At 40.3% G+C, this 12,859-nt stretch overlaps 2 protein-coding genes across 2 annotated transcripts; both read left to right on the top strand.

Moving 5' to 3' along the window:
- The first annotated feature begins 1,805 nt into the window (after positions 1 to 1,805).
- On the top strand, positions 1,806 to 5,534 carry LOC119727450 (gastrula zinc finger protein XlCGF26.1-like). The gene is made up of 2 exons (XM_038199331.1): positions 1,806 to 1,846; positions 3,263 to 5,534. Exon 2 carries the CDS (start codon positions 3,389 to 3,391, stop codon positions 5,372 to 5,374), a length of 1,986 nt encoding a protein of 661 aa, XP_038055259.1. The 5' UTR covers positions 1,806 to 1,846; positions 3,263 to 3,388; the 3' UTR covers positions 5,375 to 5,534.
- Positions 5,535 to 9,295: 3,761 nt separating this feature from the next.
- LOC119727451 (gastrula zinc finger protein XlCGF7.1-like) lies at positions 9,296 to 11,527 on the top strand. The gene is made up of 2 exons (XM_038199332.1): positions 9,296 to 9,475; positions 10,137 to 11,527. The coding sequence occupies exon 2, from the start codon at positions 10,359 to 10,361 to the stop codon at positions 11,262 to 11,264; it is 906 nt and encodes a 301-aa protein (XP_038055260.1). The 5' UTR covers positions 9,296 to 9,475; positions 10,137 to 10,358; the 3' UTR covers positions 11,265 to 11,527.
- The last annotated feature ends 1,332 nt before the right edge of the window (positions 11,528 to 12,859 follow it).

The raw sequence follows: 12,859 nt of genomic DNA, 5'->3' as shown, positions 1-12,859 counted from the left end.
AAAATCGCACAATTTTTGTAAATCACAGTTGCACTATATCTGAAAACTTATTGCAGTATCTTATTTAATACAATATCTGATCAAACCCAATTTGATCTTGGGTGGAAAACTGCTTAATAAGTTCTCTCATAGCCCATGTCTTCTGGACTGAACAAGGAAATTTAATATTTAAATGTACATGTATGTAAATGAGACATTCTCTGTCCGTGATTATTTAAATGGTTCTTCCACTATGTAGAAATTAAATTATTACTCAGAAATGCTGAAAGAATATTAAAACAAATTTAATTTTCTCTGACTTGGGCTTTGCACTTTTATAGTATATCTCTGTAAATAGCGGCATATTTTTTTCCCCTGAAAGCTTCCAGTTACTCTAATAACGGCATATATGCAGATTCAGTTGTCCAAAAGTTATTGTTTTATTTCATGGAATTTTTATAGCAAATTTCATACTAAAAGGTAATGTTATGTATACATGTGGATGTTGGATAGCCTTTTATTGTAATAAAATTGGAATATTTATGTTAAAGAATTGGGAAATGTAATTTGATAAAACTTATTTCATGAATGAACGTCCATGTTGCTGCTGTTAGTGTGTTTAATCAAACAATCAGCTTCAAACTTAATTCCTTCAGATAATTTCCTGATCGGATTTTGCCAGCAAGTTTTTATCTGACTGTCTTTTGGCAGCTCGCTCTATCCAACTTCTAACAGACATCAGTGAAAAACTCTGGTGACTGTAGTTTATATATATTGTTTGCTTTTACCTGATCAAATTTTTGTATTTTTTTAATGAATTTGCTGACCTTGTTTATACTCGTTTGCATAAATATATGAACTTGTTTTTTTTAATGCCAATCATGTATACTAGAGTAATTGGATGGACTTTTATAAAGCATTAGTCATGTACAGCTAGCTTGAACCTTTGTACCTTTTGTTGTATCATATGCAGACACTTTGAAAGAATAAACCCTTTTTTTTTTGGTATCAAACACTTTCTGGTTTAGCCATGTTTCTGTCTTGTCTAGTCTTGTCCCATGTCATTTGGTTTCATTCCATATGAAAATCTGTCTCATCCCTTGCCATCTTGTCTTATCTTCTGCCATCTTGTCTCATCTCTTGCTATCTTGTCTCATCCCTTGCCATCTTGTCTTATCCCTTGCCATCTTGTCTCATCTCTTTCCATCTTTTCTCATCCTTTGCCATCTTGTCTCATCCCTTGCCATCTTTTTTCATCCCTTGCCATCTTGTCTCATCACTTGATATCTTGTCTCATTCCTTATCATCTTGTCATATCCCCTGCCATCTTGTCTCATCCTTTGCCATCTTGTCTCATCCCTTGCCATTGATGTCTCATGCTTTGCCATCTTGTCTCATCCTTTGCCATCTTGTCTCATCCATTCCCTGCCCTCTTGTCTCACCCCTGCCATCTTGTCTCATCCCCTGCCATCTGCCCATCTCGTCTCCTATTTCTCTCCATATCCCTTGCCAGCTTGTATCATTTCTTGTTACTTCTAATTCTAGAAGTAATTTCTTGTCACCTCATCTCATCCTTTGTTACCTTGTCTCATCCCTTGCCGTCTTGTGTCATTCTGTTCTCTCAATTTTGTCCATGAAATTGTATTCTTAACCAAGTTTTTGATCCCCATACTCCGTTAGAATTGTAATATTTGCCCCCAAAATATTCGAACATTATTAAAAAAAAAGTATGTATGACTAAAAAGCAGTAGAATGTAGGAAGTAGAATGGCATATCATCACCACAAGAGGGCGCTGTTGATCTATTTATGTCTGGAAAAATTGGAAGCAAGTTGCTTCAAGTGCTTGTTCGTTGTTTGGGAGATCAGGTAAAGATATCGGTGTTTTTTTCACTAAGGACGGAGAAAGTCCAAATTATATATGACGATTAGATCTGGGGCACAATATTCAAGAAATTACATTAATTACAGGCCTAGAAAAGAATGTTGCATAGGATAACTTGCAACCTGACCATCATATCAGCACTTGACAGCAGGTCACCAGTCATTGAAAAAAAATGATGTATGATGATAAGACATGTGCCGGGACTGAGAAACATTCCCGATTTTGTTGAGAAGTACTTATTTTTTTGATATTTTTTTGACTTTCCATAGACTTTGTACACAACCACTGAAGTGGCGTCAAGTTGCAACATTCTTTCCCAGGCCTAATCCAGGTTCCCACAAACTAGGTCCCTTAACCAGTCGAAATTTATCGACTGGATTATATATAGCCTAGGGACCTACGCACAACTGGAAAATGGCAACATTTTGTTTTAAATGTCGAGGGCGGATCTGGAGAGGTTAGTGCTGGGGGGGGGGGGGTGTGCTGAGGCTTAGACCTGTGAACGTGGCGTTGTAAACAACGCCTAGGGCGGTCCTCGCGTAAATACACTCAAAATCATTTTATTTTTTGTTCCGCGACATATGTATAAATATGGGACCCGAAAAATAGCATGGGGAATGTTCCGTAATTGTTCAGTAACTAATTGTGGGCCGATTGTTTCAGTCAATGTCTCATTCAAAAGTTAATCACTTTTGCATTGGTAGAAAATTTGGAATTTTATTAAAGGGAAAATACAACATTTGCAAACATCAAAAAATAAAACTACCAAATCATTTTGAAATACCTTGCTGGACTGTTAGTGAATGACAGTGTAAAGCATCCTGTAAAATCATGACACCTGGTATACTGTCATTTTCAAGAAAAGTTGTATTTTTGTACCAATTTCCAACGCTGATCGGCCGATCAGCGTTGGAAAAAAACTGGCTTTTTTCAAATACTGGCCCCAGTTGACCATCGCACTTGTTTGCAATCGATTACACACCTATGAACGGGTACAAGCCAGCTAGACTGGTTCCCTGACCTTACAATTCCCCAATATATGTAAACTGCTCTGTTTCTTCTTAAATGGAGTCAGGGAACCAGACTACAGGAGAATGATTGTTTTTCTTGGTTTTTATAGCATTTTCGAACCCCAAAACTCAAAAAAGTCAGTGTAACTATATTTGCTATATATTTCCAACCCCCCAATTCCATCCATTTCTGAAAATTACAGCAAAAGCAAATGATGTATATTCCCTTTAAAGGAATGTTAATTTTCTAAATGAAACCAGGAAATAACATGGGAAATGCAACTTCAACAAAAAAAATAGGGTCGGTTTATACATAATCATTTTAAGCAGCATTCTACACTTAAATCAATTTAATAAATTTGTTGCTTGTGTGTTTTTGTTTTGTTTCAGGGAACAGAATCTCCCATGATTTAATTCTGGAATCTGACATTTCTGAGCCAATCAAGGGAGACTTTACAAGAGTAACATCCAGGTCTATAACAATGTCATCATCTATGGCATGCTGTGAAAAGATGGATGGTTGCACTACTTGACCCGTCAGGATTACAAAAAAAAAACTTGAGATGTGCTTGTTATTCTCGGAGCAACATGGATGATCAGCCAACACTATCAACTGAGCATCAACAAAACATGAATACAGACGTCAAGGCATTTTACTGTTTGGTCTGTGAGAAATTCTCATCAAAATTGTATCCTAGTTTCGACCAAGGTGTCCACACTGAGGTGAAACCCTTTGTTTGTGAGACCTGTGGTAAAGCCTTTACTCAGCAATGCTCTCCAAACAGTCATGTAACCTTACACACTGGAAACAAACCGTCTGCTTGTGAGACCTGTGGAAAAGCCTTTTCCCGGCAAAGCGATCAATTGACACATCAGAGGATCCACACTGGTGAGAAGCCATTTGTATGTGAGACCTGTGGTAAAGCCGTTTCCTGGCAAAGCTATCTACTGATACATCAGAGGATCCACAGTGATGAGAAGCTAGTTGCGTGTGAGACCTACGGTAAAGCCTTTTCCCAGCAAAGCGATCTATTGACACATCAGAGGATCCACACTGGTGAGAAGCAGGCCTGTGATGAAAAGCCTCTTGCGTGTGAGACCTGTGGCAAAGCCTTTTCACGGGAAAGCCATCAATTGACACATCAGAGGATCCACACTGATGAGGAGCAGGCCTGTAAACAGCCTCTTGCGTGTGAGACCTGTGGTAAAGCCTTTGCCCGGCAAAGCGATCTATTGACACATGAGAGGATCCACACTGGTGAGAAGCCATTTTCATGTGAGACCTGTGGCAAAGTCTTTGCCCGGCAAAGATATCTAGTGATACATCAGAGGGTCCACACTGGTGAGAAGCGATTTGCATGTGAGACCTGTGGCAAAGCCTTTGCCCGGCAAAGCGATCAATTAACACATCAGAGGATCCACACTGGTGAGAAGCCATTTGCATGTGAGACCTGTGGCAAAGCCTTTTCCCGGCAAAGCAATGTATTGATACATCAGAGGATCCATACAGGTGAGAAGCCATTTGCGTGTGAGACCTGCGGCAAAGCCTTTTCCCAGCAAAGCTATCTATTAAAACATCAGAGGATCCACACTGGTGAGAAGCAGGCCTGTGAGAAGCCACCTGCGTGTGAGACCTGTGGTAAAGCCTTTTCCCGGCAAAGAGATCTATTGACACATCAGAGGATCCACACTGTTGGAAAGCCATTTGCATGTGACACCTGTGGTAAAGCCTTTGTCTGGCAAAAATATCTATTGATACATCAGAGGGTCCACACTGGTGAGAAGCCATTTGCGTGCGAGACCTGTGGTAAAGCCTTTTCTCACCAGTGTTCTTTGAACAGTCATCAGACATTACACACTGGAAACAGACCATTTGTATGTGAGACCTGTGGCAAAGCCTTTCCTCACCAGCATTCTCTGAACAGACATCAAACATTACACCTTGGACACAAACCATTTGCATGTGAGACCTGTGGCAAAGCCTTTTTTCAGCGAGCATATCTGCGCATACATGAAAGGGTGCATACTGGCGAGAAACCGTTCATTTGTGCGACCTGCGGCAAAGCATTTTCGCAGCGTGGATCTCTAATTGTGCATGACAAAGTGCATACCGGTGAGAAACCATTTGTTTGCGAGACCTGTGGTAAAGCCTTTTCTCACCAATACACTCTAAACACACACACGAAGGTCCACACCGGTGAGAAACCCTTTGCTTGTGCGACTTGCGGTAAAGCGTTTTCTGAACGAAGTGGTCTACGCACTCATAGCAGACTGCACACTGGTGAGAAACCGTTTGAGTGCGCGACCTGCGGTAAAACGTTTGCCCAACATAGTGGTTTGAGCAGCCACAAAAAGGTCCACATCTCCAAGAAACCACATGTGTGTGACTTATGTGGCAGAGCATTCAGACACAAAAATGCTCTATTTAATCACCAGAAAACCCACAGCGGGGGGAGAAATGATAATTCCTGTTGGAATTTGCTGTCAAAGGACGAATCATGACCAAGGGTTAAGTGAGAGTAGGAGAGGTAGCAGCATGTGGACATAGTATACAAATAATGAATGTTTTGAGTGCAATGGTGAGAATATTTTCATGAGTTGAAAGATTGAATGTTCCATTCAACGAGACGAAGCCGAGTTGAATGGAACATTCCATCTTTCAATGAATGAAAATATTCTCACCATTGAACGAATGCAAACCATTCATTATTTGTTTTATATAACATCCAAGTAGATCTTTGTCATTCGATTGGAGGATAAAACTTTAAGAACAAACAAAAGTCACAAAATTGTATCATATTCACAACTTGTTTTCAGCCGGTTCAAGGCTAACGAAGGTTTAAAATTCAAATCATTGACAGTAATGAAATAAACATTGTAAGCTCTGAAAATAATGGGAAAAAAAATCAAGGCAACTGCATCAACTTCAAGTTCAAAGGCAAGTTTTGTACTTGATAACTCATATAGCGCAAAGATCGTAGGGCGCCCTGCCGCTGGCGTCTTAACGTGCGCGCAGCGTGCAATAGATCAAAAGGGATTGGATGAAAATGCACGGTGAATGGAACCAAAAATGCACGGTAATGACAAAGGCCATGCAATGGTACGATTAATGAATGCCGCGTGACATACAATCCTCCAATCAAATGACAAGGATTTACTTGAGTGTTATATAAAAAAATAAATAGTTACCTTTCAGAGTCTATTAATTAAGCAGGATGTAGCTTGCGAGGTTGTCACGACCTCTTCATTCAGCATTGTGGCTAAATCACTCTGGGAGGGGAGGTGTTTACAGCAAAGGGGAGGGGGGTAGGGTAAACCGCTTTGCATACATGAACAACTCAACTGCATTATGCCACCGTTGGTAAACACTCGTTCAAGAGTTTGGGTGTCCGATCTAGATCACGCGATGTTTTGCTTGCGCCCAGTGCCCTATCAGAGGATACTGATGTCACTCCTTCCTTAAAGGGAATATACAACATTTGCAAACATCGAAAAATAAAACTACCAAGTTTTTACGAAATACCTTACTAGGATGTTGGTAAACGACAGTCTAAAGCAACCTGTCAAATTATGGCACCTGGTGTGAAGTCATTTTCAAGAAAATTGTATTTTTGTATACATTTCCAACGGTGGTCGGTCGACCACCGTTGGGAAAACCTAACTATTTTTCGACTTCTGCTCCAAATTTACCCTTTTTTCAGTCCAAATTTTGTTTGCTATTGGTTACATGTTCATGAACAGGTGCAGGCCAGCTAGACTGGATCCCCTAACCTTACAATTTCCTGGCATCTATAAATTGATCCATTTTATCTTTAGTGGAGTCAGGGAACCAGACTACTTGAACATTTTTGTTTTTCTTGGTTTTTCCAGCATTTTCGAACACAAAATTTCAAGCATGTCAGTGAAACAATATTTGATCTATTATACTAACCCCTCAAATAGTTCATTTCTGAAAATAACAGCAACAGCCGATGATGTACATTCCCTTTAAAAACAAATTGTGATGATGCTAATTGTGAGCAGCTAAGATTAGAACCTTGTTGCTTGATGTATGGAATCTATCAAATGAGAACTCAAGAACATTGCAGTTTACAATAGCCTGTCTATAGACAGTGTCTTGCCATTTGCATTATTAGTATTGCCGGAAATTGTATCTGTATTTATTATGCGCCTATCAAATATTCCCCCCCCCCCCCCCCCCATGCGCTGCCCCAGGTCCGATGTCGGGATTTGGACACGTTTTTCATGCCCCAGGGTGGGGATTTGGGTCACTCAAATTACCTTGTTAACATTGGCGTTCTACATGGAAAGGCAATCATTAGTGCGCCCCACGTATGTATGTCGGGGCATGGTCGGGGATTGTCACTTAAATTTTGCCCGAGGGGTGGGGATTTTGTCATTTCAGAAGTGGTAATCCCCACGTCTTGGGTGGGGCAGCCGGGGGGGGGGGGGGGAACAATTGATAGGTGCATTAGTTTTTCCGTGAATTGTAGTCTTCCTGCCAAGACGAGGGCTAAATGCAAAAATCTTTATTTGTGTTGTTCATCATGAGGAATCTTTTGAAATACAAAACTGTCTTAGCTGGCATTAAAACTAGTAATTTGTGTATTTCGTATACTGTACGTGCACATACATTTCAAGACAGTGTTGTAAACTTTTGTAGAATTTAGGTCCCGCAGGATATTTTTGTTGTGGTTCAGGTTGTGCTGAGATTATATGTATTTAATTTAAATTGTAGTACAGATATAGAACACTGATACTTACTTGTAACTTTGGTGTTATAAAAAGTGATGTTTAAAACAATAAAATGTGGTCATGGTTTTACCATTTGTGATTTTGAAATGCTGTTCTTAAACTATTTTGTATGTGTACATTCTTTGCATATCAGTTGTACTGCCTTGTATTTTGAACTGTATCAAGACATGGGGGAGGGTTGAACAATAGTCAGGGGTGGAATGTTGCTGTGCAGATAAATGTTGGCATCTTGGGTCTTGAAAAATTGGGCAACCTTTTTTCTGTGCATTTTACTGTGTTATATTTTGTGTATAGCCCAATTTTTCCCCTCCTCTGCTATCAATTGAACCGTCTTTTGTCTTGCGGTCCCATGCTGTCTGGTCTCACCCTTTGCCACCTTGTCTGATGCCTTGCCATCTTCCTGGCTCATCATTTGCCATCTTGTCTCATCTTTTGCAACCTTGTCTTATCCCTTGCAATCTTGTCTCATCCCTTGCCATATGTCTCATATCTTGGCTCATCATTTGCCATCTTGTCTCATCCCTGGTCATCTTGTCTCATCCTCTGCCATCTCATCCCTTGCCATGTTGTCTCATCCCTTGCCATCTTGTCTCATCCCGTGTTATTTTGTCTCGTATCTCTTGCCGTCTTTTGTCATCCTGTCTCATCCTTTGCCATTTTGGCTCATCCTTTGCCATCTTGTATCATCATTTGCCATTTTGTTGCATCCTTTGCCATCCTTTCTCATTTCATGTCATCTTATCCCTTACCATCTTGTCTCATCCTTTGCCATTTTGTCTCATCTTTTGCCATCTTGTCTCATCTTTTGCCATCTTGTCTCATCCTTTGCCATCTTGTCTCATCTTTTGCCATCTTGTTTCATCCTTTGCCATCTTGTCTCATCCTTTGCCATCTTGTCTCATCCCTTGCCATCTTGTGTCATCCTTTGCCATCTTGTCTCATCTTTTGCCATCTTGTTTCATCCTTTGCCATCTTGTCTCATCTTTTGCCATCTTGTTTCATCCTTTGCCATCTTGTCTCATCCTTTGCAATCTTGTTTCATCCTTTGCCATCTTGTCTCATCCTTTGCCATCTTGTCTCATCCTTTGCCATCTTGTCTCATCCCTTGCCATCTTGTCTCATCCTTTGCCATCTTGTCTCATCCTTTGCCATCTTGTCTCATCCCTTGCCATCTTGTCTCATCTCATGCCATCTTGTCTCATCCCTTGCCATCTTGTCTAATTCCTTGCCATCTTGTCTCATCCTTTGCCATATTGGCTCATCTCTTGCCATCTACAATCTTTGCCATTTTGTCTCATTCTTTGAAACAATCTTTGCCATCTTGACTCATCATCTGCCACCTTGTCTCATCCCTATGATGTGTTGGTCATGCCCTGCATCAATGTTTGTCCCATCCCCTTTTCTTTGTGGACCTCCCCTTTTTTCTTCCGTTTGCTGATCTCACCCAACTGTCAGAATCATAATATTTGCCCCGAAAGTCTTTAAAAATTTCTCATCAAGCTCAATTGCAGAATATCTTCTCGTTTTTGAGAACATTTGTTTCCTTGTTTCTGTCCTGTTATAACACATCCCAGTCGTAATGATGAAATGATGAAGCAAAAATAATCAGGCAGTACTAGAGCCCGCGCGGCCGGCCTGTGTGATGACATCTTCACAAGAGGGCGCTGTTTGACGTCGCCAGTCGATTCAGTGTGTTTTTGTTTTTGTTGTGGGAAAGTGAGATTACCGTACGGGTAAAAACATTTTTTTCCATGAAGGAGGGGGAAACTCCAGCTGAAATCGGACAATTGGAGCTGGGCCACAACCTGCCAAAAATATCCTCTTTTTTCAGGAATACTCTGGGACAAGGTAATTTCTCAAAATATGTTGGAAAGAATTTAGCATCCAGATGCCACTTTTTGGTTGTGTACATTGTCTATGGAGAGTCTAGGGATGCACCCCTGTAAAAATTCCAGGTTTATAATTCAGGTTTGTCCCAAATTTTCGGACTACCCTAGAAGTAGAACTACATGTATGAGGCTCCATGAAGTGTAGTGTGGGACCCCTGGGCCCATGTTTAGTTTCGATTAAATGAGAGTCAAGGGTGTAAACTGTTATTAATTACTAAAAAATGACCTTTCCAAACTAAAGCAGACTTCCCTCAGCTAAAATAATGACACCTTTTCAGAAACAGTTCAGACAAAGAATATTTTTTTCCAGGAGGAGACCCGAAAAAGCATTGGGAAATACAACTGTAATCATTCTAATGAGTCAAGATCTAAATGTAGGCCAATTATTTTGGTCTATGTCTCGATCAAAAGTTAATAACTTGTATCGGTGGAAAAGTAGCAATTTAGAAAAGGAATCTGTTTTTCTTCATGAAACCTGAAAATCGTACGAGGATTGTAACTTCAACCAATTATAGAGTCAGGTACTTAAATACTTGTGCAGTACTTAAATTATTTTAACCAACATTTTGTAAAAATAATCATCAATTTAATCAATTTGCTTGATTTTATTTTTATTTCAGCACACAGAATCCCCCCCCCCCCTTCCTTGCATTGTGGAATCGGACATTGTTGAGCCAATCGAAGCAGACTTCATGGGAGTAGCATCCAGCTCTAACGACGATGTCATCACCTGCAGCATGCTGTGAAAAGACAGACGGTTGCAGTACTTGACATGATACTGGTTCGCAGTCGTCAGGATAAGAACCAAAATCTCAAGACATGCTTGTGAGTCTCGGAGCAACATGGATGATCAGCCAACACTATCAACTGAGCATCAACAAAACATGAAAGCAGAAGTCAAGCCATGTGATTGTTCTGCCTGCGAGAAATTCTTCTCATCGAAATTCTATTTCAACTGTGACCAGGGTGCTAACGCCGATGTAAAACGTTTTGTTTGTGAGACCTGTGGCGAAACGTTTTCTCATCACTACTCTCTGAAAGTTCATGTAACCGTACACACTGGAAACAAAACATTTGCTTGCGAGATCTGTGGGAAAGCTTACTTGAAGCAAGGTCAACTGTTGGTACATCAGAGGGTCCACACTGGTGAGAAGCCATTTCCTTGCGAGACCTGCGGGAAAGCCTTTTCTCACCAAGGCACTCTGAAAGACCATAAAAAGTCCCACACTGAGAACAGGCCATTTGCTTGCGAGACCTGTGGCAAAGCCTTTCCTCAGCATCAATATCTGCGCATACACGAAAGGGTGCATACTGGAGAGAAACCATTCATTTGTGCGACCTGTGGTAAAGGTTTTTCTCAGCGATGTTCGCTACTTGTGCATGACAGGGTGCATACGGGTGAGAAACCATTCGTTTGCGAGACCTGTGGTAGAGCTTTTGCTCACCAGCATAATCTGATCACGCATACGAGGGTCCACACTGGTGAGAAACCATTTGCGTGCGGGATCTGTGGTAAAGCCTTTGCTGAGCGAAGTGGTCTACTCAAACATGTCAGGCTGCACACTGGTGAGAAACCGTTTGCTTGCGACACCTGCGGTAAAACGTTTGTCCAACAAAGTGGTTTGAACAGTCACAAAAGGATTCACTCTTCCGTGAAACCGCATGTGTGTGATTTGTGTGGCAGAGCATTCAGACGCAAAAGTGGTCTGTGCAACCACCAGAAATACCACACCACAGATGAGAATTGATTTCCAGGGCCCAAATTCATAGTGCTGCTTAACAGCCGACTTTGTGCTTACCAAGCCATCTATTTCGACCGTTAAGCAGTAAGCACAGCAAAAGCACGCTTGACTCCAGAAGAAAACTTTGCTTAAATCAGTGACGTAACAATAAAAATCTCCATGCACGCGCAGCCGTTAGCACATTCACGGCATGTAATAGTGCTTAAGCAGCAGCATGATTTTCTGCTATATTAAGCACAACTATTCTGCTAACTGTTAAGCGGTGCTATGAAATTGGGCCCTGGTACATTTCTATAGTCAATTACAAATTATGACTTGAAGGGGGTTGGTAGGGTGGGAGAGGAGGGGAGGGGTTTAAAACAAAAGGGGAGGGGAGGGTAGACTCATTTGCTTACATCGTAGTTCAAGTTACTCAACTGCTTATTACTACTACATGTACATGTATATGCCACTGTTGACAAAGACTCAACAATTTCAATGTCCAATCTACATTTGTACATGTATATCACGCTAGTTTCACTTGCTCTCACTGCCTTGTCCAAACTTGTTGATGATGTCTGCTTCTTCCTCAAAACTATTTGTGAAGAAAACCCACATGTTGCAAAGCATTGTGTGTAGCTTATTTTGTAAGAGTAAAGTTCATGAAAAAGTGCTTAATAGCTTTCACCGTGCGTAGAACTTGCGCAACAAATTTGTTGCGCAGCTACGCAATGTACTGATATGATCAATTTCACAAAACTTCGGCATAGCCGCGCGACATTTTAAATAATGTAAATTTTTTGGACGAGGATAATAATAACAACGGCTGTTTGCATATGAATAAGTGCGTTCCTATGAAACTGTCGTAAGTGAAATGTTGCTCAGCGTGAAAATTTGTGAAACTTTTGCAATAAATTGCTAGGTAAGCCGAGTTGCACAACAATGTTTCATGAAAACGTAATGTTTCATGAATTCAGCTGGATGTAAGAAGTCTATCTGATGAGAGCTCAATATATATTTAAGTTCAACATTTCCTGTTGATAGACAGTGTTTTGACAATTGCCAGAAACTGTATCTGTATAAATTTGTAAGATTTTCTTTTCTTTGAATTGTGGTCTTTCTGCCAAGAGGAGATCAAACTAAATATGAAAATGTCTGGCTTTGCTTCAATTTACTTTTTGTTATTAATTACTGGGAATCTTTTGAAATAAAGAAACTGTATTACCTGGCTTTAAATAGATTTGTGTACATGAGGGAAGCGTTGATATTATTTTGCTCCTGGGTTGTGCTTAAATTTAAAATTGTGGCATGGATTGTAGACCATTGATGTGCATGCGTTTCTGGAGGTTTCAGCAAAGCTGTTCCATTTTACGGTATCTTGCAATTGTTATTAAAATTTATTCCATTCAAATCAGGTGTAATAAAATGTGATTAAAACAGTAACATACATAATACTGATCTTGTAACGTGTTTGTATAAAAATTGTAGTTGTTTTCATGTTGTACTGTCTTTGTGCTGTTTGAAAACATAAGTATAAGGGGGAGGGGCTGAAAAAAAAGTATTTAGGGGTGGAATATTGCTGTGTATAATTATCTTGGCATTTTTTTTGTCTTGACAAATAG

The sequence above is a fragment of the Patiria miniata genome, unplaced genomic scaffold, assembly GCF_015706575.1.
Source record: "Patiria miniata isolate m_02_andy unplaced genomic scaffold, ASM1570657v1 HiC_scaffold_20, whole genome shotgun sequence".
Classification (NCBI taxonomy): Eukaryota; Metazoa; Echinodermata; class Asteroidea; order Valvatida; family Asterinidae; genus Patiria; species Patiria miniata.
This window is presented reverse-complemented; position numbering and strand designations above follow the sequence as displayed.